The sequence below is a fragment of the Rhipicephalus sanguineus genome, chromosome 1, assembly GCF_013339695.2.
Source record: "Rhipicephalus sanguineus isolate Rsan-2018 chromosome 1, BIME_Rsan_1.4, whole genome shotgun sequence".
Classification (NCBI taxonomy): Eukaryota; Metazoa; Arthropoda; class Arachnida; order Ixodida; family Ixodidae; genus Rhipicephalus; species Rhipicephalus sanguineus.
Genome location: NC_051176.1, coordinates 171,030,760 through 171,050,387, shown reverse-complemented (window position 1 = coordinate 171,050,387; position 19,628 = coordinate 171,030,760). Strand labels below are relative to the sequence as shown.

At 46.8% G+C, this 19,628-nt stretch overlaps 1 protein-coding gene across 2 annotated transcripts in view; it reads left to right on the top strand.

Annotated features, from left to right (window-relative positions):
• LOC119402212 (transmembrane 9 superfamily member 3) overlaps positions 1-19,628 on the top strand; it is a 57,253-nt gene that overhangs the window by 7,978 nt on the left and 29,647 nt on the right. Inside the window, exon 6 of one of the 2 annotated variants that reach the window (XM_037669351.2) lies at positions 3,007-3,138. In XM_037669351.2, coding sequence (XP_037525279.1) covers positions 3,007-3,138 — 132 coding nt within the window. Of the gene's footprint in view, positions 1-3,006; positions 3,169-19,628 lie in introns of both variants that reach the window. The other variant, XM_037669346.2, reaches the window with a different exon arrangement.

Sequence of the window (19,628 nt, the reverse complement as noted above, 5' to 3'; positions counted from 1 at the left end):
GAATACAAGCACTTGTATTTGTTTTCATCTCTGGCTCTCCAAAAAAAAAAATTTGTTTTATCTAAGACGTAATATCATGGATTACCAACTAGAGTGATCTTGCGCTTTAATACTTGAGAATTGAAACAGTGGGAGTCAGGGGCGTAGCCAGAAATTTTTTTCGGGGGGGGTTCAACCATACTTTATGTATGTTCGTGCGTGTGTTCGTGTGTGTGCGTGTATATATATACAAGCAAAATTGAAAAATTTCGGGGGGGGGTTTGAACCCCCCCAACCCCCCCTTGGCTACGCCCCTGGTGGGAGTGCATGGCCGCTGGTACATGGAAATAAGGTGTTGCAGTGTGGTATAGCGTGAAGGCGAGAGCACTTTCAGAGCAGGACTACATCTTCCTTTTGCCATTTGTGTCCAGTCATGAAGACTAGCTTTCCCATGAGCAGTGAGAGTTGGAGAAAAAGGGAGAGGGCTTCACACCTTGGCACACACTCTGACACTGAAGCGTGCGGGCATGCCCATTCATATTTTATGCTGCAAGGACTAGGCTTTCAGCATTTTTAATCATCTGAATTGTCACTGCTTAACCAGTATCTTCAAAAACATGGTGGGACTTTTAGCCACATGGCACAAATGTTCATCATAGCATTTAGCTGTAATTGGATTAAAAGACTAAAGTGGGCTTTGACTGTGACCCACAAGCTAGCACAAGAGTGGTTGACTGTGTTGCGATAGATGATTTGTTGCCAGCTTGCTTATTTGGACAGTGTAGGAGATGTGCTCAGTAAAGGAATGTTACTACTGTGTGAAAAACGACATGCATATTAGAGCACTGCACGGGCCCGGGCCGGCCCGAAAGCCCGGGCCCGGCCCGGCCCGCGGGCCGGGCCGGGCCGGGTAAGGGGTTGTTGGATCGGGCCCGGGCCGGGCTCGGGCCCATGATCTTCGGGCTCGGGTCGGGCTCGGGCCTGAGCCAGGCCCGTAATAGGCCCGGGTCACATACGTATATGTATAATTGTGTGTGTACGTTGTGTGGCTTTGTTTTTGTTGTTTTGTGGGGTTTAACTTCCGGAAGGGACCCAGGCTATATGAGACGCCGTCGTTGAGGGCTCCGGGTAATTTAAACAACCTGGAGTGCATTGGCGTGCACAGAAATTGCACAGTACAAGGCGTCTACAATTTTGCTCCATCGGTATGCTACACTAGATTTCAAGAAACGCCTAATATAAGTTTCCGCCATTATAGTGAGTGAAGACTTTCTTGGGTACCGTGTAAGGAAAGCAAACGCTAGCCTGCCTAGATTAGTGTATATAAGATGTGCGCGTTCGTATCTAGGGAAACATTTCGAGTATGCAGGTACGCTTGCATGCCCGTAGACTGGCCAACGCGACTTGTGAGTCATTAATATCTCAGGAGCTGTTTTTCGTGCATTTTGAGTGCAAGATGCGGAGCGACTCTTATCACAGGACGAACGCCGTTGTTGATTTTGCCATTACTAGTGGTGAGGCGCCAGACCATAGAGACACTCGTTTCCCCGAGTGTGGCTCACAACTGGAGTGATCAGGCTAGAGAAGCGATCCGGGAGTCTGGGAATAACCAACACGCAGACTGATTAGTTTCATTTAAGCAGCCTTCATTCAACACACCGTTACTGTACACACATCTGACACGAGGACGGTGGCTCGCTCGATAACGGGTGTGCCTGGCTTTGACAGATCTATGGCACTGCGGTGGCGGTGACTCGGGGAAGAAGGGTGGGACAAAGAACCTTGTTGTTTTGAGCACGAAAACATAGTGTAGATTGGGTGAAGTTGCCTGCCGAGGAGTCAACACGACAGCTTTAATTTATGTAACGCTGCCCAGCCTGGTGTAATCCTCCCAGAAGCAGTTTTTTTTCATTGCATTGTGCAATAGATGAAGTTTGCAGGAGACTTGCTATTTTTCCTCAACAGCCCTAGCTCGTATGCAGTTGATGTAGACTCAACCTAAAAATGTCTGCCATGCTTTTTTTCTCCACTTTATGCAGGTATTATATCTTGTAGTTGTTCTTTGAAATGCAAAAATGAGATGGCGTGGTTAGCACTGCGTGCGTACATGAAAGAGCCAGCTATGACTCCAATTATATTTTATATTGCCCTGCAATCATTTCGCAAGAGTGTTACGCGCGTAATTCACCGAAAGTATACACAGTACCAGTGAAAGTCGTGACACTGAAAGAAGTTCCTAAAACAATCTCTAGAAAATATATTTTGTGCGGCAGGTATCTTCACAATAACCGAAGGTTGGACAATGCCTCCTTTATGCTCAAGGCATAACTAGCTGAAACGGGCCGGGCCGGGCCGGGCCGGGCCCAAACCTTTCGGGCCCGGGCCGGGTACGGGCCACATTTAAGAACACCGGGCCGGGCTCGGGCGGGCCGGAGCATGGCATTTTCGGGCCGGGCCGGGCCCGGGCCGGTAAAATCGGCCCGTGCAGTGCTCTAATGCATATTATGCACTGCCATACAGTTAGTGAAAGGCGTAGGACTCTTGATGATCTGTAGGAGTTTTGTGTGAGTTCTCTCAACATTCTTTTAACAGGTTGCAAGCTCATTATAGTTTCATAAGACAGAAGTGATAAGTTTTCCTGCAGATGTCATGCAAAATACAAATAAACATGCCGGATAACTGTAAATTTGTTGATGCCCCTGTTTACAGAACGGGCAAGGCAAGGCACATTGATTAGAAATTTTTTTGTTAGGCTAATTGTGACATTTTCACCAAAACTGTAGGATCAATGTGAAATCATTGAGTGAAAACTGCAGACACTCTAATCGGTGAGGAACGTGTTTCTTTTTCTTTTTGTATTTGTGTGGAAAATGTTTATTTTGATGACTATGTACTCTCCCAACAACACTCAGTTGCAAATAACAATTTTTCAGTGAAAAGTGGCAAAGCAATGTCCCTGTGAGAATTTTGCTTGGGCAAGGAGATAAAAGTGAGCAATTGCTAATGGTTGAGGCCTCTCCATTGCAGATCCATTGGTTCTCAATCTTCAACTCTTTTATGATGGTAATCTTCCTGGTGGGTTTGGTGAGCATGATCCTGATGCGCACCCTACGCAAGGACTACGCCCGCTACAGCAAGGACGAGGAGATGGATGACATGGTGGGCAATGAGTGGCAAATCGTGCAAGTGGTAAAACTGAAATCACATCTCCAATAACCCCTCCCCTTTGCTACCTTCATTCTTGGGAGCTCTTGTCTACCTTCTGCACCTGTTGATCGGTGAACGTATATGGCACATTGCACTGCATTGCACACTCCTTGCTGTTCCTGGTGAGCATGTGGGTGAGCATTGCGGTGGCATTGCATTACCAATTACCTTAACTGTGCCATTGAAAAAGCATAAGTTTTGTCCAAGTACAGTACAGTGGAACCTCGTTAATGCGTACCTGCCGGGAACGCTGCATAACTACGCACTAAACGGTAGTACGCTTTAACCACCAAGTAAAAATTTGCATCTCCTCGAGTACGCCATCGCCGCCAGCAAAGAAATAAATACAGTGCCACAGCAAATATTGCCTAAAGTACCCACTGCAAAGCCTTTTCTTTCTTTTTGCCAAACTGGAGAAAAGATTCTGGTACTCTCGCACGACCGTCCGATAGTGCCAATAGTGCGCGGTGGCGACGCCAAGGAGCATTTCGGAACTTTTACAGGGTCCGGCATACGCATTGACCGACGTAGCGACAGAACGGACAGTGTTGGCTTTCCGCGATATATGTGTGACCGTCTGTACCGCGGTCTGCTACTAAATGAAAACTGACACAGTTCCAGTGAAACGCTTACGGCTGCGTGGAGCCGATCGTCTCCCGGCTAGTTGTGTGCAGCGTGTCGCCTTCTCGGCTCAAGCTGTCACTGCCGGGCCGCCGGGCCGCTTGCTGTACCGCACGCGCGCATTTCTCGTGGGAGTGTTCTTCGTACCCACTTCACTCCAGACCGTGCACAGATGCGGCGATGAGCACAGATGAGCTTGTTCAAGGAACGCGGCGATGACTAACTTCCTGCAAGCAATGCGCACTCCGCGACACTCTAGCGGTCCTGGCAGTGGACGGAAGCTCGTTTTGGTGGTCGCCCAATAAAAGCGTGCAGTATGGTTACAACAGAGCTACGCTTGCTGAACCGTATGCGTGCGTTTAGTGTGATAGCGTCAATGCAAAGAGGTTTCTCGTCGCCCACGACTAGCAACGCTCAACTTCGCAACAGCGAGCTGCTTTCGTTTCTACAAAGCGGCGCGCACTTGAACATGGCCCCGCACAACGAGGTGCCAGAGATCGGCGGCCCAGCGCATTCAGGTTGTCGCCTATTAAAAGCGTGCAGTAGGCTTAAAGCAGTGCTGCGCCGCACGCGTGCCCGAGCAGATATCTGAAGATACTTATTGTGATAAGGTTGTCGGCGATAAGTCATGCTGGTGCGTTCGTCGGTGGCCGCCGCCTCACCTTCATTCTTTCCCGATGCTTACCTGCAAAGGCGTCGCCGCAATCGCGCGGAAGTCGGAATCAGTGATCGACCGATCTACGCACTTCTCGAAAAGACGGAAAACCTTTGGCGGCACATTGTGGCGTCGGGAAGTTCAGCAGTGCAGTAAAATTTTATGGCACAAAATGTTACCACGGTACGCAGGGTACGCACTAACCGGTAGGCGTAGGGCAAAGCACTATGGCTTGAGCGGTCAGCGAATGCATTAGGCTCTATGAGACTCGGTCGGGGATTCATCACAACTACGTTTTAACCGTTAGTACGCTTAAAGCGGGTACGTATTAACGAGGTTCGACTGTATAATCTCGATGATACGAATCTCATGGGGTCTCACAGGTGTAAACTTGGAGGTGTAAATGCTGTGGAGATAGGTTTGCGAGAAGCTTACCCTACAAGGCGACCGGGAAGGGATGCGGCGTTCTCAACTGCCGCAGCGAACAAAGACGCTACGGCCTGGTTCGTCGACTCTGCAACACTGCATAGGAAAGGCACTCGAGGCAGGTTGTCAACAAACACTGGTTTATTAACCCAAGATGCAGCACAGTGCAACATTCACGAGATTGCGGGCCATTAGGGTAACTCCGCAAGACCAATCGAGTACACTTGCCTGCGGCACTACGGTTACCACACAAAGGGGGAACCACCGAAGCACGCGAACGGGAAGTTGCCTGCAATGGCAGCGCGTGACTACCTTGTTGCAGGCGTGCGAGCATCTCCTGCGGCGAGCAAGCGCCAGAAAGCAGCAATCTCATGGGAAGGGGTGCTGTCACGGGCAGCCAATGAGGGCAGGTGAAGCACCGTGACGTGTGCTAGCGTTCGTGTGGCAAGCATTGTCCGTACATGTCCGGACGCATGTCTCTGCGCAGGGAAGACCGACGCATGGCTTGCACCAGGCAAAAATGCCTGGCGGCGTAGCCACGGTAGCCATGTCGCCAATAACGGCAGTTCCCAGCACTCAAGCCGCGCGGTGCCAGCACGTGCACTAGCTGGGGAACGAGGCACCAAAGGGGAGGGTGCGCTCAATTCCCACAACGCAGAACAACGTGGCCTCAAACGCAACAGCACATGTCGACACCTCACAAAAAACAAAAGTATGAAGCCAACACTATCATAATCTAAAAGCCAATCGACACGAAGGCGCATTAGGGTTTCCAAGAGTGTGCACTTTCTGGAAGGTTACGGTGTGTAGTTGATAGTTGATGGGTGATGCTGACAACCAGTCAAACCGGTGGTGCGGCGCCCATGCCTGCGCTTGAGTTCCTCGTACCCGTGCGCAATTGCCGTGACTTCCCCTGCTGTATGGGCAACACCTGCTTGTGTCTGCTGGGCAGCACATATACTTACATATAACTTGAAAGAACGTGAGCTTGGGCATGTTGGTAATCCATCTTAACACCTATAGCGCACCGAAGCGACAGGAACACAAAGAAACAACATGGACGCAGCGCTCACTTCCAACAAAAAGCTTTTATTTATGAAGCAGACACATGAAAATATAGGAAAAACTGAGCCACGCACACAGGCGCATACGTACGAGATTAATTATCATGACACATGTTGAAGACGTGTAGACAACGATAACATGAGAGTACAAAAATATTTACAAGATTACCAGGCCATGTGGACGCAACCATCCCCCTCAGGTCACCCTCAGGGGGAGGTTACTCCGTATACCTCCCACAGGACGCCTTAATTCATGACGTCAGCGCTGGCAGCGCCAAACGTCCCTTCAGTTAATATCCTGGCGGCTGGGATTCAGAGACTCGAACGGCAGAATGGCGGCGCACACGGTATGCGTCGTCATGGCAACACTAACACCAGCCGCGCCTCCTCTCCTAGCTCCCTCGTGCGCGCCGGGTTTTTTTTTTTTCTTTTTGTTCTGTTTGCATGAGCGGGCTCCCTCTCGCAGCGCGCCGGGCGCTTTTTTTTTTTTGCATCCGCTGCGCGTACTGCGCCGCGCTTTCGTTGCGCGTTTGAATGTGCGCAATTTGCAATCAGGCATTCTGCAAACACTGCAGTCGTGCAGCATGCCAGAACGCAAAAGAATGAATTACACTCACAACACAAAATATCTTGGGTCTCGTTTTATTGTCCTCGTTTCCGAAAATCAACGTTTTCATCAAATGTGGTGCGATACAGGCTCAGGTGATTAACAGAAGTTATCAACAGGAGATTAACATGCACGTGTTCATGATGACTAAACAACACGAAAGTTCTCGGCAAAGTTAAGAACTTAAAGAACAGTGGAATAAAAAACACAGAACATAACACTAGGGCACATATTCAAAAACACAATTTTTATACTGACAAAATTGCAGAACAGCTTCTGATATATGCGCACGATATTGAACAAAATTATTATAAATAACAAAATTTAACACTCCTGGAATGCAAAAACAATGAAAGCAGTTTAAATACCTAAAAATAGAACAATAATGTAAAGATCATTTTAAAGATTTCAAAATGAACTACATATAACACAACTAATATTGGCCGCACTTTATTGACTACATTTCCAAAAACATTGATTTTCATATAACTAGTGATTATAAACGCAGAGAAAGCGAACGGCTGATATCGGATGATTCATGGCATCTCTTCTTGAAGTGCTCCGATTCTGCAATTCTTCAGTTTTTCTCTGGGCGCACCGATCAGCTGTGTTGTATTCCGAAATACACCCTGAAGAAAAGGGCAAGTTTCAATCAGATAAAGAGCGCCGTCGACTCGTGCAAAAGTGAACTTATTTGTTCGTCTCAGAGCAGCACAAGTTTTCATAAATCTACCTAATGTTTTACAAACGTGGTTATAGGCGATGGCGAGTAATTAACCGGAGACAAATGCAAAGCACACACTCAAGCACGCGGTTCTGTGAAAGTTGTAAACCTGTAACTATAGTTACGTCGCATGGGCTTCATGTCCGCTGCTTGTTCGTATAATGATTTATACGCAGCATCGTGCCCTTTTCAAATCAGTCATTTTTGAAAACATTAACTGAAGCCTCACTGCAGAGAACATCGGTATGGACGTGAATTCAAATTGACACAATGAAAACCGCGAGTTAAAGGGCACGCTCACCTGTCGTTCTTTTGGAGGCCGGCACATATAGTCAGGGACTTGTTCTGGAAGTATTCGAGCAACAAAGCACTACGTGCGAACAGCGCGAGTCGTAAAACATCGCGTCGCACAAGCACACAGCGAGCGAGCACCATGAAACGGACGAGCGACGACGGCTAACACATGCCTCACCAACGCCAGACACGAAACTTTCTAACGGATTTCAAAGTCGGCGGCGCCAGCAAGGCGGCGGAAAGCGCGCCTCCCGCAGGAAAGGGAGTTGTTCCCACCAGAGAGGGGGTTGAAGAGCGTTGGGAGGAAAGAGACGCAACGCAGATTTTAACTCTGATCCCAGTCAATAGATGGCGCCTCAATTTGCCATACCGGTCACGTGGGTTTCTTTCACTAGCCTGTCACCCTTCCTATCACCTTTAAGAAATCAAATTCCTTTCTTGTCAGCTCGATTGACGGCGCGCTCACACTAGTGATGCAGAACTATCGGTAAATTGACTATCGATAGTATCGATAGTTTTTTTTGAAACTATCGATACTATCGATACTATCGATGTTACTGCCACGCGTGTTTATGGCTTTGTTTTGGCGTATTCGGGTTTCATCCACAAAGACTGTTAGCAACGTTTGACGCAGACCGCGCCGCATTGTTTGAGAAGCTTCACAATTGTTTGAGATCATTCCGTTAAGATTACGTGCCCCACGCGAACAGGCAAGTTTATTCAAGAGTTTACGCGAGCACCAGCGATAACGCTAGAAGGTTTGATGACTGATTTATAAAGTACGACGCGTTCTACCGATGATCAGATTGCTCAACGGCTGACGACTGCTCCCGCTTCTATCAGTGCGCAGCATGTATCGCTTGTATTTTGAGTTTTGATTTTCTGGGCACATGTTCGCCCAAATAAAGAGCTCCGTATTTCCCAGTGTTGCTGCAGTATTGTTCACCGTCACAACTACGTGACAATGCTATCGATAGTGGTGTGAGTAATGATGCGGTTGCCGGCCGGCCATGTTGCCAAAATATTTACAATAGCCTACTACCAGCCGCGCTTAATATATGAGCAAGTTTTGGCAGATAAATTAATAAGAGATATTTCCGCAGTGAAAATGGTGGAATATATCCATCAATAAATTCGTATCCAAAAGCTACCAGTTACACCTTACAATTAATTTCTTGCTATTTTTTTATTTTGAAATCATAAAATGCAATATGAATTTGAAGCCGCGCAGTCCCACCACGTGTAAAGGCTTCCTTTCCGCTACAGCTGAACAGCTTGACTTTATGATCATGCGTAAGCAAAGCACTCTGGTGAAGAACACAATCATGTCAACTTTCTTGCCCTTCAGCATGCTCCTCCGTCTCCACTATGTACCACGCGCGCGGGGAACCAAGTTCATTGCGCAGTGTGTCGGCGCTATTGATTTGATACTATCGATAATACCATCAAATTTTTTACTATCGATAGCGCTATCGATAGTATTTTTCACCATCGATAGTTCGATAGTGACTCAGCTATCGATAGTATCGATAGTACCATCGATAGTTCTGCATCACTAGCTCACACATGTCCCGCAAACTCGCGATCTTCACCCTATGACACTGCACTGTGAATACATGGGGACGCACCCACAGTTTCTGAAATGAATAGCGAGATTGCCCGCAATGTAGAGTAATCATTTAGTTTTCACCAATTCCTCAGTTAATTTCTCAGAGCAGTGATTGGTCCCTATAATCAGTTATGCAATCTTGAGGGTAACTATAGTAGCTGGTTACCTTTTTATTTCTGTGACATGTACATGTCTGGTGTGCCACCACCGAGAATTACGGAATACATCTGAGTGTGTATGCATATGTACCAAACTTTGAACAAAGATAATTTGCCCAACCATTTGGTAGCTTAATATCGTTATCAGCTACGTTAGCATTAATTCTTGTAAGTGTAATGATTTTCCGCATGTATAGCCTGCCTTGTATTTATATTCTACAGTCTTAGCAGCGGTGGCGAAATCGGAGAGCATCCACTTCCAATACGTAAGGTACAGGGTTTGATTCCCAGCATGAACCGGAAACGCTTTTTAAAATTTTTTTTATTGGGTAGAGGAGTACGTTGACTTGGCACTTGCTTGTGCATGACTACATGTCTTAAAAGGTCACCCCATAAAGATCTGTGAGGGTCTCTGTGCTCACCTTGACCCACCACAGTCCCTATGAAATACAGCATCTGCTGCTGCTTTGGGAGACAGAATTGCTGCCACCAGGTGCGTGCTAGTAAAAGAGGTACAAGTGCGCTTCCAGCCAAGAATGAAGTTCCTAGTCGCTTAGGAGGAAATCCACCCTGCAGAGAAAGAACACGATGCACATTCTTGTTCCTCCTCTGCATCCCTATACTGGTTGTGTTTCTCTGAAAAAAAAAAAAAAAAACGAAAACATCAGCTTATTGATTTAATATATTTGATTGCACTTGCTGCATGGCCTTTTCATGTTCTGTGCTTCAAGCAATTCAAGTATTAATTGGTGGTTTTGCAAAATTCTTATTTGATATTTTTCATAACTAATTAGAATCTGAGACTTCTTTGATCATATATCTAGCATTATATTAGTAAATGTGGAGAGAAATTTTCATGGCAACTTCAAGTAAGTGTACAGTCAGGGTGTGTGCAGGTTCTTCAAAACTTTGAAGACCCTTTCAATAGCATAGTATGTTTTCAAGGCCCTTGGAAGTCCTGGGATTATTTTCTTTCTTGGAAAGCTTTGAATTTCATGAGTAATAAATACGTCATGAAAGGGGTTTCAAAATAACTGACCTGCATTCTGTGGTGGATAATCGCGGACCCAGCATGATGCCAATTATATAAACAATCATACAATTCAACTCTGATGTATTGCATGTGAAGAGAATCGCAAACAGTTTGGTGTATTAGTAATTCAGGATTAAGGCGCAGATAGTGCACTTCACTGCACAATAGACTCTTTTCACTATTGTAAAGCTAGCTTTCCTGCTATGCAGTTTGCCCAACTAATAGTGGCTAGTCACTTACTGCAAACAGCGTGTTCAAGCGCATTTTGCTTACGCTATAACGTGGAAAATGTAGACTCGGCTCTCGTGACATAAACACGCATAATAGACAAGCCGCAGCACATGCAACTAGGACCTCACCTCCACTCTAAGCAAGACAGGTGCCGCCATTAGTTGGGCAAATATGCAGCGCAGGGAAGCACACTTGCGGATTATGAAAAGAGTCTATTGTCTTTCTTCTTTGTATGCTTCACTGCACTACGTGCCTGTGTTGCACTGAAGCATAATAAAGGAAGCATGTCATTATGGAGTGCAAGTAAGTCCCCTGCTTTATATTTTGATGCTCACACCTTGCTTGCTTATCCTCCATAACATCTAATTCCACTTTGATTCAATGCCCTGCTTGGCAGCATATGCAAAAACACTACTGTTTTGCTGTCATGAACGTTCCCAATGAGAACTGAGTGTGGTACTGTTTGGAGGAGTCCACTTCCTGAGGCATAGCATTGGATATTGGGGCTGAATGCTTTGCAGAAAAAGTACTGTCGAAAGCGTTTGTCCAAGAAAATTACCCCCTTCTTCCGCCAACTCCTAAACTTTGTCAGTGGAGCACGCATTGGCACACTCTGCCACGATCTAGTCGACGGATAGAACCGCGGAAGTGAGAACAGCGTCATCCACAGAAATGTAATCAATGTATGCGATTCTGTTGGTACGAACAGTTGGAGGCGTGAAATAACTAAGCACACACAGCATGCTTGCACCTTGCTTGCACGATCACCACGACAAGTCAACAACCCCGAAGAAAAACAAAGGCAGCACGAGAAGACTGCAGACTCCTCCTACAAATAGCGACGAGTCCACACAAGACGACGGAAACAGATGCCAGTCTTAAGGCCCTTACTTTAGCAAGCACCAAAAAAAAAAAGATTAGAACCAATTACGTCATAGATGCCATTTTTGAAATGAAAATCTTGAAGGCTATGCTTTTGCTCACAGGAACCGAAAGTATGCTATGGGTGTCGCTTGCGCCACTAGTGCAGCTAACCTGGCATTCAAGCCATGCCAAGCTGTGTGAAAAGTCAACAAGGCTACTCTCTTTCGTGGTCGCTCAGCTGGCTCGCAGCATGCTTCGCGACGTAACAGCAGGATTCCCAATACATTGGATCTTATGGGAGCTATACTGGGACTGGAAGAAAATGACGTATTGGCTGGGAGAACGCAGAAGTGAGGAATGTAACAAGGGGGTTCTACTGTACCACTAAGCTTACTTGCATGGATAGTGGCTGAAGTATTGCTTTCGATAAATTATTTGGGACACCTTTCAAATCTTTCCTTCTTATCTACATCAAATGCTTTGTGTGAATTTTCAGTTTATGGCTGTGTTTGTGCAGGTTGCAACTTCTTGTTGTGTGTGCCCTATATCCATGTTATGCACGTCTTCTCCATCTCTCAGAATTTGCACACTCATGCACCAAAGAGTGCAATCAAAGTGGCGGAATAAAGTCTCAGTCAAGAGCAAATGCTTCTACAAGAGTACTTGCTGAAAAGTTGGCTTTGTCTGAAGCAATGCTTATCCAACCATCATTTATCAGTTCAAGTCTCCATGTTCCTGTCAAAGTTATGCAATCAATTGGTCATCCACTGCCAAGCAAAGGCTGTTCAATTTCTAGATTTTTTTTTTATTTCATGTGCAAAGAAGTGAACATTTTTGTGTATGCAGTGCAGAGGCATGTGCTCTAAGAAAGGCAAAAAAATAAGTGCACACGTGTACACACACATACAGTGTGCATTATTAATGCACTAAGCAGTGCTAGCAAAACAGCAGTTGGTAAAGTTTGCATCAGTTAGCTGGAAAAGCATGATTTTGCTGTCAGCCAATGTAAAGGTGACAGTTTTTCTGCTTCTCAAACTTGCAAGTATCAAATTAAAAGCTTTGTAAAGGAACGGTGAAGTTATCAAAAAGCTATGTTTTGGGCATTTTACTTTTGTAAAAACATGGTACGCTTTGAGTTCAGAATCCACCATAGATGTGCAAGCACAACTTCACAAGGGCGTAAAACAAAACAGACAGATTTGTTGCTTCATGGATCTAACTATAAAAAGCTACAGCTGGAAAATTTCACTTCGTCTAAATGTGCCATGAATGAGCGTAGTATATACTGCTGTTGAACCGATCATGGCAAAGGTGTAGGGCTAGTAATTTCTCTTATTAACAGTCATTAGATAACACCTTAGCTGACAACTAATGCACCTGCTGATTAGAAAATGATGCAAATTTCAGCATATTTTTTCTGAGATTTTCAGTGCTCTGTAAATTGCACTGAATAGCAGCAATGGCAGCATCATCCGTTTTTTATGATCCGTATTAGGATGGCTTTTTTTGTGAGCTTCTTATTTTAAATAGTTACCAGTCAAGCCAAGTAAGTGTACTTTCACAAATCGAGTAAAATTTGCAGTCCATTTTTGCAGTTAACCAGATGCCTGCACTGACTTCAAAGCCAGACATATAAACCATTGTTCAACTATAGCGTTAGTTTAATAGTGTCTTACTGTACGCAAAGAAATTCTTAGACAGGGTAAAATATGCTACTGTGAAGCTCTTTTGGATAGCTTCATCTAGCAGTGAAGCCACGGTAACAAGACCGGGATTTTACAGTATAGTTAAGAGTGAAAAGCCAGTAATCGAAAAAGTTCTGTCTCACCTGTGAATGGGGGACAGGAGACGGCAGCCAGGACATCGTTTGGTGAATTTTTATGTGCCGGTAAAGGTTTCACTAAATCAAGAATGGTGTTTAATGGAAGCAGTCAAATTTCAAGTAATTTAACATCACCTTCAGTTCTTTAGTTTCATAAAGGTGCCCTTTGCCGATTTTTTTGGTGAAATCGTGAGTGACTACGAAGCCGCTTATGTGCGATGTTGAGATGGCAGCACACGTGTTCGCCACATGATCGAGCATATACTTTTTATGATACTGTTTGCTATGGATTCTGAATTAACTTTATTGAGTAAGATCTTGACAAGTGTTTATGGTAATCAGTACAACACACAACTGAGAAGTTAATGAAAGCAATATTTTATAAAACAAGTGTGCACCGGCGCTCAAAAAGGGTATAACTTGTGCAACGCCAAACAAAAGTAGGCTATTGTTATAACCAAAGTCCAACAGCACACTGATTGGCAGAATACAGTGTCAGCAGATGTTATAGTGATTCATTTTTCTTTCTATGTCTGCATGCATTTTTATGTTAATGGGCCCTGCAACGTTTTTCGAACATAGTCTGAAAATGGTGCCAATCTATAGTAAGGCTTCTGTGAACATGTTAGCCAAATATTATTGCACTGCATGCTGTAGGTAACATACAGGTTTGTGTCAGAGAGCCAAAAATCGCTTGCTCTCTGCTTGGTAAAATATGTAGTAAGTGGGGGTGCAAAGGCATAGTCTTGGAGGCCACTTGCTATGTCATGTAGGTAGTGCAGACGCCCACAGGATACCGCCGTGTGCCAGTGCCACGCATACACATATAACCAGAAGTAGCAGCCAATATGGTCAAAGAAAAGAGGAGAAAATTCTCAAGGCCATGTCATTTGGTAATGTAACCTTTGGACCACACATAACCTTCTTGCCACCCGTTCTGTGTAATTTCCAGCGAACTTGTCGGGACAAAGGAAGAGAGAAATTGCTTGAAGCGTGCAATAACACTCTGTCCCAGTCTTTGCCATCCATGTTCTTCGTCAAGCTCGCGACCGCTGGGGTAATCATGTGATTGTATCACTTGACTTGACCATGGTGACCATAGCTCGTGGCGTCGCAGTGGCGTTTTTCACTTGCTTGATGCTGAAGGTGTCATACCTTGCCTTGAATTTGGCGCTTGTGAAGGCAATTCTGCGATCGGTGATCACCATGCAGCTGGGGGTCCAAAAATGCCTGCCACATTGCAAAGAAACTGGGCGGCCGGTCCCGCCGATGTGTTCCGAACTGCTCGCAGTAACACAAACTTCGTGAAGCCATCAACGGCCACGAATATGTAGGCATAGCGGGATTTGCTTCTCACGAACGGACCGTGGTGATGGATATGGATGCTGTGAAAGGGCTTGCCGACTTTGTCAATGCTATGCAGTTTACCTGGCCTCTTCCCAGCGGGAACCTTGTGAACGAGACATTCGATGCATGCGGCAATATATTGTCTGACATAGCGTTTCATGCCAGGAAACCAGTATGTTTCCTTCAGTTTTGACAGTGTTTTCTGTGCAGCAAAATGTCTGGTGTCATCATGGCAAGCCTTCACTACGGGCCAGCACGCGTGCCTTGGCACCACCCAGAGAAGTCGTGGTGCAGAATCGCCCTCGTGCACCTTTTTGAACAGCTTGCCGTTGCTGAGTTGGCATTCGCTTTGAACACGCCGTTTTTCGTTAGACAGGTGCTGCCTTCGGCTCAGTCGCTCTTTCAGCTTTTTTATATTGGGGTCGTTCTGTTGAGCAATCACGAGGCAGTCATCGATCTCAATGCACGTGGCGAGGACATGAAGGCCACCATCTGCAGATTCGTGGCAGAAGATCCCTCTTGCTCAATGTTGCTCGCATGCCATTGGAATCTGTCACCACCGTGAACTTTAGTCTGATCAAGTACATCCGAAACTTTTCCAGGGCCCACACAACCGCTAGCGTTTCAAGTTCGTAGTTACCTTTCCTGGTATTCTGACGTTCGTCGGCTAGCGTAAACTACAGGATGAAACTCCCCGTTCACTTGTTCTTGCAACAGTATTGCTCCGAGGCCGTCCTTACTGTCATCCGTATGCACTTGCGTTTTCGCTTCGAACGAAAAATGTGCCAAGACAGGCTTCTCGACAAGCCGTTGCTTGAGCTCGATGAATGCGGCGTCATGCTGTGTCATCCATACCCAGGCCTCGTCTTTGGCTGTCAACTTCGCCAGCGGTCTTGCAATAGTAGCGTAACCCTCAACAAACATTTGGAAGTAGCTAGTGAGACCCAATAATAATAATAATATCTGGGGTTTAACGTCCCAAAACCACTATATGATTATAAGGGATGCTGTATTGGAGGGCTCCAGAAATTTTGACCACCTGGGGTTCTTTAACGTGCACCTAAATCTATGCACACGGGCCTCAAACACTTTCGCCTCCATCAAAAATGCAGCCGCCGCAGCTGGGATTCGATCCCGCGACCTTCGGGTCAGCAGTCGAGCGCCATAACCACTAGACCACCGTGGCGGGCCGCTAGTGAGACCCAAAAATTGACGCAGTTGCTGCACGTCAGCGGGCTTCGGGAAATTGGCGACGCACTTGATTTTGACACTTCCTGATCTCACCCCTTCTGCAGAAATATCGTAACCAAGATAATCCACTCGGTCGTAGAAGAAGTAGCACTTGCTCAACCGCACGGTCAGTCCCACTCCACGGAAGACATCTAAGATCATTCACAGGGACTGAGGTCCTTCGTTTACAGTTGTCATCAGGAGCAATATGCCGTTCATGTAAGCAAGTGCCACCGTGTATTGCAGTGGACCAAGAATGGCGTTGATCATCCTTTGGACTACCGCCGGGCCTTTGGCCAAACCAAATGCCATGCCGACGAACTCATACTGTCGATCGGGCGTGATGAACGCGCTCTTGTGCTGGGACTCCTTTGCAATAGGAATCTGGTAATAGCCCGATGCGAGGTCGAGACTCGTGAAAAGACATTTTCCTCACTGGCGGTCAAGCTGATCATCAATTAACAGCAGTGGGTACCCGTCTTTTTTCGTCACTCGGTTGAGCGCATGGTAGTCGACGCAAAGTCGTCGCTCTCCAGACTTTTTCCGCACAAGGAAGATAGGACTTGCACAGTTGGAATTTGAGTTGTCAACAATGCCGCTTGTTTTAGCTCCTTGATGACCACCTTCGCATGCTCTCTCTCCACAGAGGAAAGCCGATATGTGCGATACTTTACAGGTTCTGCAGTCATAATTTCGATCTTCATTTCCACTGCACTGGTGCGGCCAATCTCTACAATGCCGTCGGTAAAACAGTCGCAATACTCCTCGATGAGTCAGTCGGGTTCCTCGCGGTGCTCCGGTGTGACGCTGCGCCTGTTTTGACATTTGCGCTCGCCATTGAACATGGTTGCGGGGCACTGCAGCTTGATTTCACGTCCTGCATCGGCTCTTTATCGAGGTGGCTTACCTCTGCTCGCACAACCCGCTCATTGGCTTTGATGTTGAGTTCCTGGTACGAAACGTTCATCACAGGAATGCACGTTTCGTTCACCGCATCTACGTTGACGACACAACACGGAATGCAATGTTCGCGCCCCTCTTGGCACCTGATTTGGCCATCCGCAAAAACATCTGCGTTGGGTTCACTGCCCGTAATGTAGAGCTTGACAAAGCCAACGTAGTTCGGCGGAATGACCATCGACTCTTTGGCCTAAAGGCATAATGGGCACCTTGGAAGATCTGGAATTTCGATGGACTGTAGCGTGTTGTCACTTTCATCCACATTTTTCTCCTCCTCAAAGATCTGCACGGTGTTCCGTCGCCTCACAATCTTAACGTGAGGTTGCTCGGTGAAGGGCTGTCCCACGATGACAGGAATTGCCTGTGACTTGTTCGGCACAACCAGCACGAGGACATCGGCTGTTGCTTGGTTGACTGTGAGGTTAACGTCTGCCTCGCCACACGGCTTCACATGTCCTGACCTGTAGCCCCCGATCATCAGCGGGTTCCCCACCGTGCATTTGATCCCGATCAGATCTGCATCCTCACGCCAAATAGTGACACACTGACTGCCGAGGTCAACGTACGCTCTCAGTTCGCTCCCGTTAACTTTAGCCAGCATGAAGTACTTTTCGTTGGCCCCGTCTACTGCACGGATGTTAAGATCCACCACACTTTGAAAGAGGCGCGGCCCGCTTTCCCTTTCCCTGCAGTTTTGGGCTTTGTGTCCACTTCTGTTGCAAATGTTGCATCTCGCCCTCTGCTGCAGACTCAGGATGTTGAGAGAGAGGTGACCGTACTTGTTACAGCTGAAATAAAGCGGCCCTCCTTTTTCGGAAGGGGGGTTTTCCTTCTTGGCCCGGATGGTTCGGTCTCCCTCCTCTGTTCAGAGTTTTGTTGGTTTTATTGACTCTCTTTCAAGGCCATTTCCGCGGCTCGGTTTTTCTTGTTGCCGTGGCCCGCAAGATTTTGAAATTCGCTTGCCATTGAATGTTTTGAGTTCAAGAGCCAACGCAGAAGATCCTCTGGAAAGTCATATGTGTGGGTGCTGATGGCTCGGATGGCGTCCTGATCGTTTAGGCCGGGGATCAAATATTCGATACAAGCTTCCTCGCTGATGTTGTAATGACATGCTTTCGCCAATTTGTCATAATAGTAGCACTCAGTAGGCTCACCTCACATGTAAATTCGGTCCTCCATTTCCCGGTGAAACCTCTGCATTCCTGCTGTCGTGGGGAAGGCACTTTTGAGCTCCACCTTCCACTTGGGCCAAGTTTTGTTAACAGACAGGATGGAATCGTACCACATCTTTGCTGGTCTGTACAACTTTGCGAGCGCGTGGCAAGATGTTACTCTGTTGGTCCAATGGTAGACTTCCGCTAAGTCGTCCACACGTCGAGTCCACGCGTCGACGGTTGGCGAGTCTGACGAAGTTGGGTCGAACATAGGAACCAGGCGCGCTGTCTCTCCCCCGCCGATTACATGCATGGCTACTGTCTGTTGCGAGTGGAGATGTGCAATCCCGTTGATGGCTTCCCTCACTGCTGCCTGTACGGTGGCTTGAAGGACTGCCGCTGGTCGATACGCTGTTGGGCATGCCTCGGCTTGTGCTGCTTTCCCCATTGTCGGTGCTCCGCCACTCGCCATCTTCTTCGCTTGTCAGAGTAGTTGAAGATGTTCCGTTGCGAGTGACAGGCATGGTTGGGCTCAGTGGTTGACTTCTGGGCGTAGGCTATCCCACTTCTGAATTGTTAGACGCAATGACGATTCAAGACACGTGAGGGAAAGACTGTCAAAAACAATGGTTACCTTAACGGAACAGCATTTATTTAGATAAAGTAAAGAAAACTGCTGGAGAGACAAGAATACAGCGTCTCTCCAGTTGCACAGCCGTCCCGCTTCTGCTTCTCCTGAGACCCGTGCGCAGCCGCACACCCGCACTCGCCACAGGGGGGTTTACTTCGGTGTCACATTACCGCGTCGGCCATCGGCCGGCTCGGCTCGCACAGTGGTTCTAGCCTGGTGCCATCTTCCGAGCCCCGTCTCACACAACAAGAGCGCACACAGATGGCATGCAGTAACCTCCGAATGTCACAAAGGCAAGCGCCTACTACACGCACCGAACAAGCAGACCATGCCAAGGCAGCAACTGAAAGCAAAGCCCACAGTCTCAAGCTTGCGAAGCGATGAGGGCATAGATCGGTCAATTGTGGCGCCATGGTGTGCAGAGGCAGTCCAATGAACAAAAAAAAAAAATGCCGATACGGGGAGCGGCGGCACAAGTAGGTCGGAAGTTTATAGAGGAGGTCAGGACTGAAAGTAAGCCGCATGTTCAAAGAAAAAAGACAAAGTTCTCCATGTCATCTTAGCTTCCAATACACTCGTCGGGACAAGAGAAGAGAGAAAGCAATTACAGTGTGCAACAAATCTCTAACTCCGCTCGTACTTGACTGGTTCTAAAAATTTTTTCTGGCGGTCGATTCGTGAGGCTATAAACTCCTTTAATGAAGTCATTCGATGGTTACTTGAAAAAGTGTTTCAGGGCCCCTTTAAGTTGATCAAATATCGGTATTATACTTAGTCATACACATCAATCAAAGATTTTATCAAGTACGATGTTATCACATGCGAATGAGCTGCTTGTTTCATGTTGCAGTAACCTTCAGCTCATATCTATGCATGTGCAGTGTGTTTACAGAAAGCGCTGCTTGGTCTTGATTTGTTTTGTGCAGTAATGCTTAAAGAAGCCATTCTGTGAAAGCTGCAAATGGTTTTCTTTGGGTGAACTGTGGTTTCTATTAACCAAGGGTTTGTGATT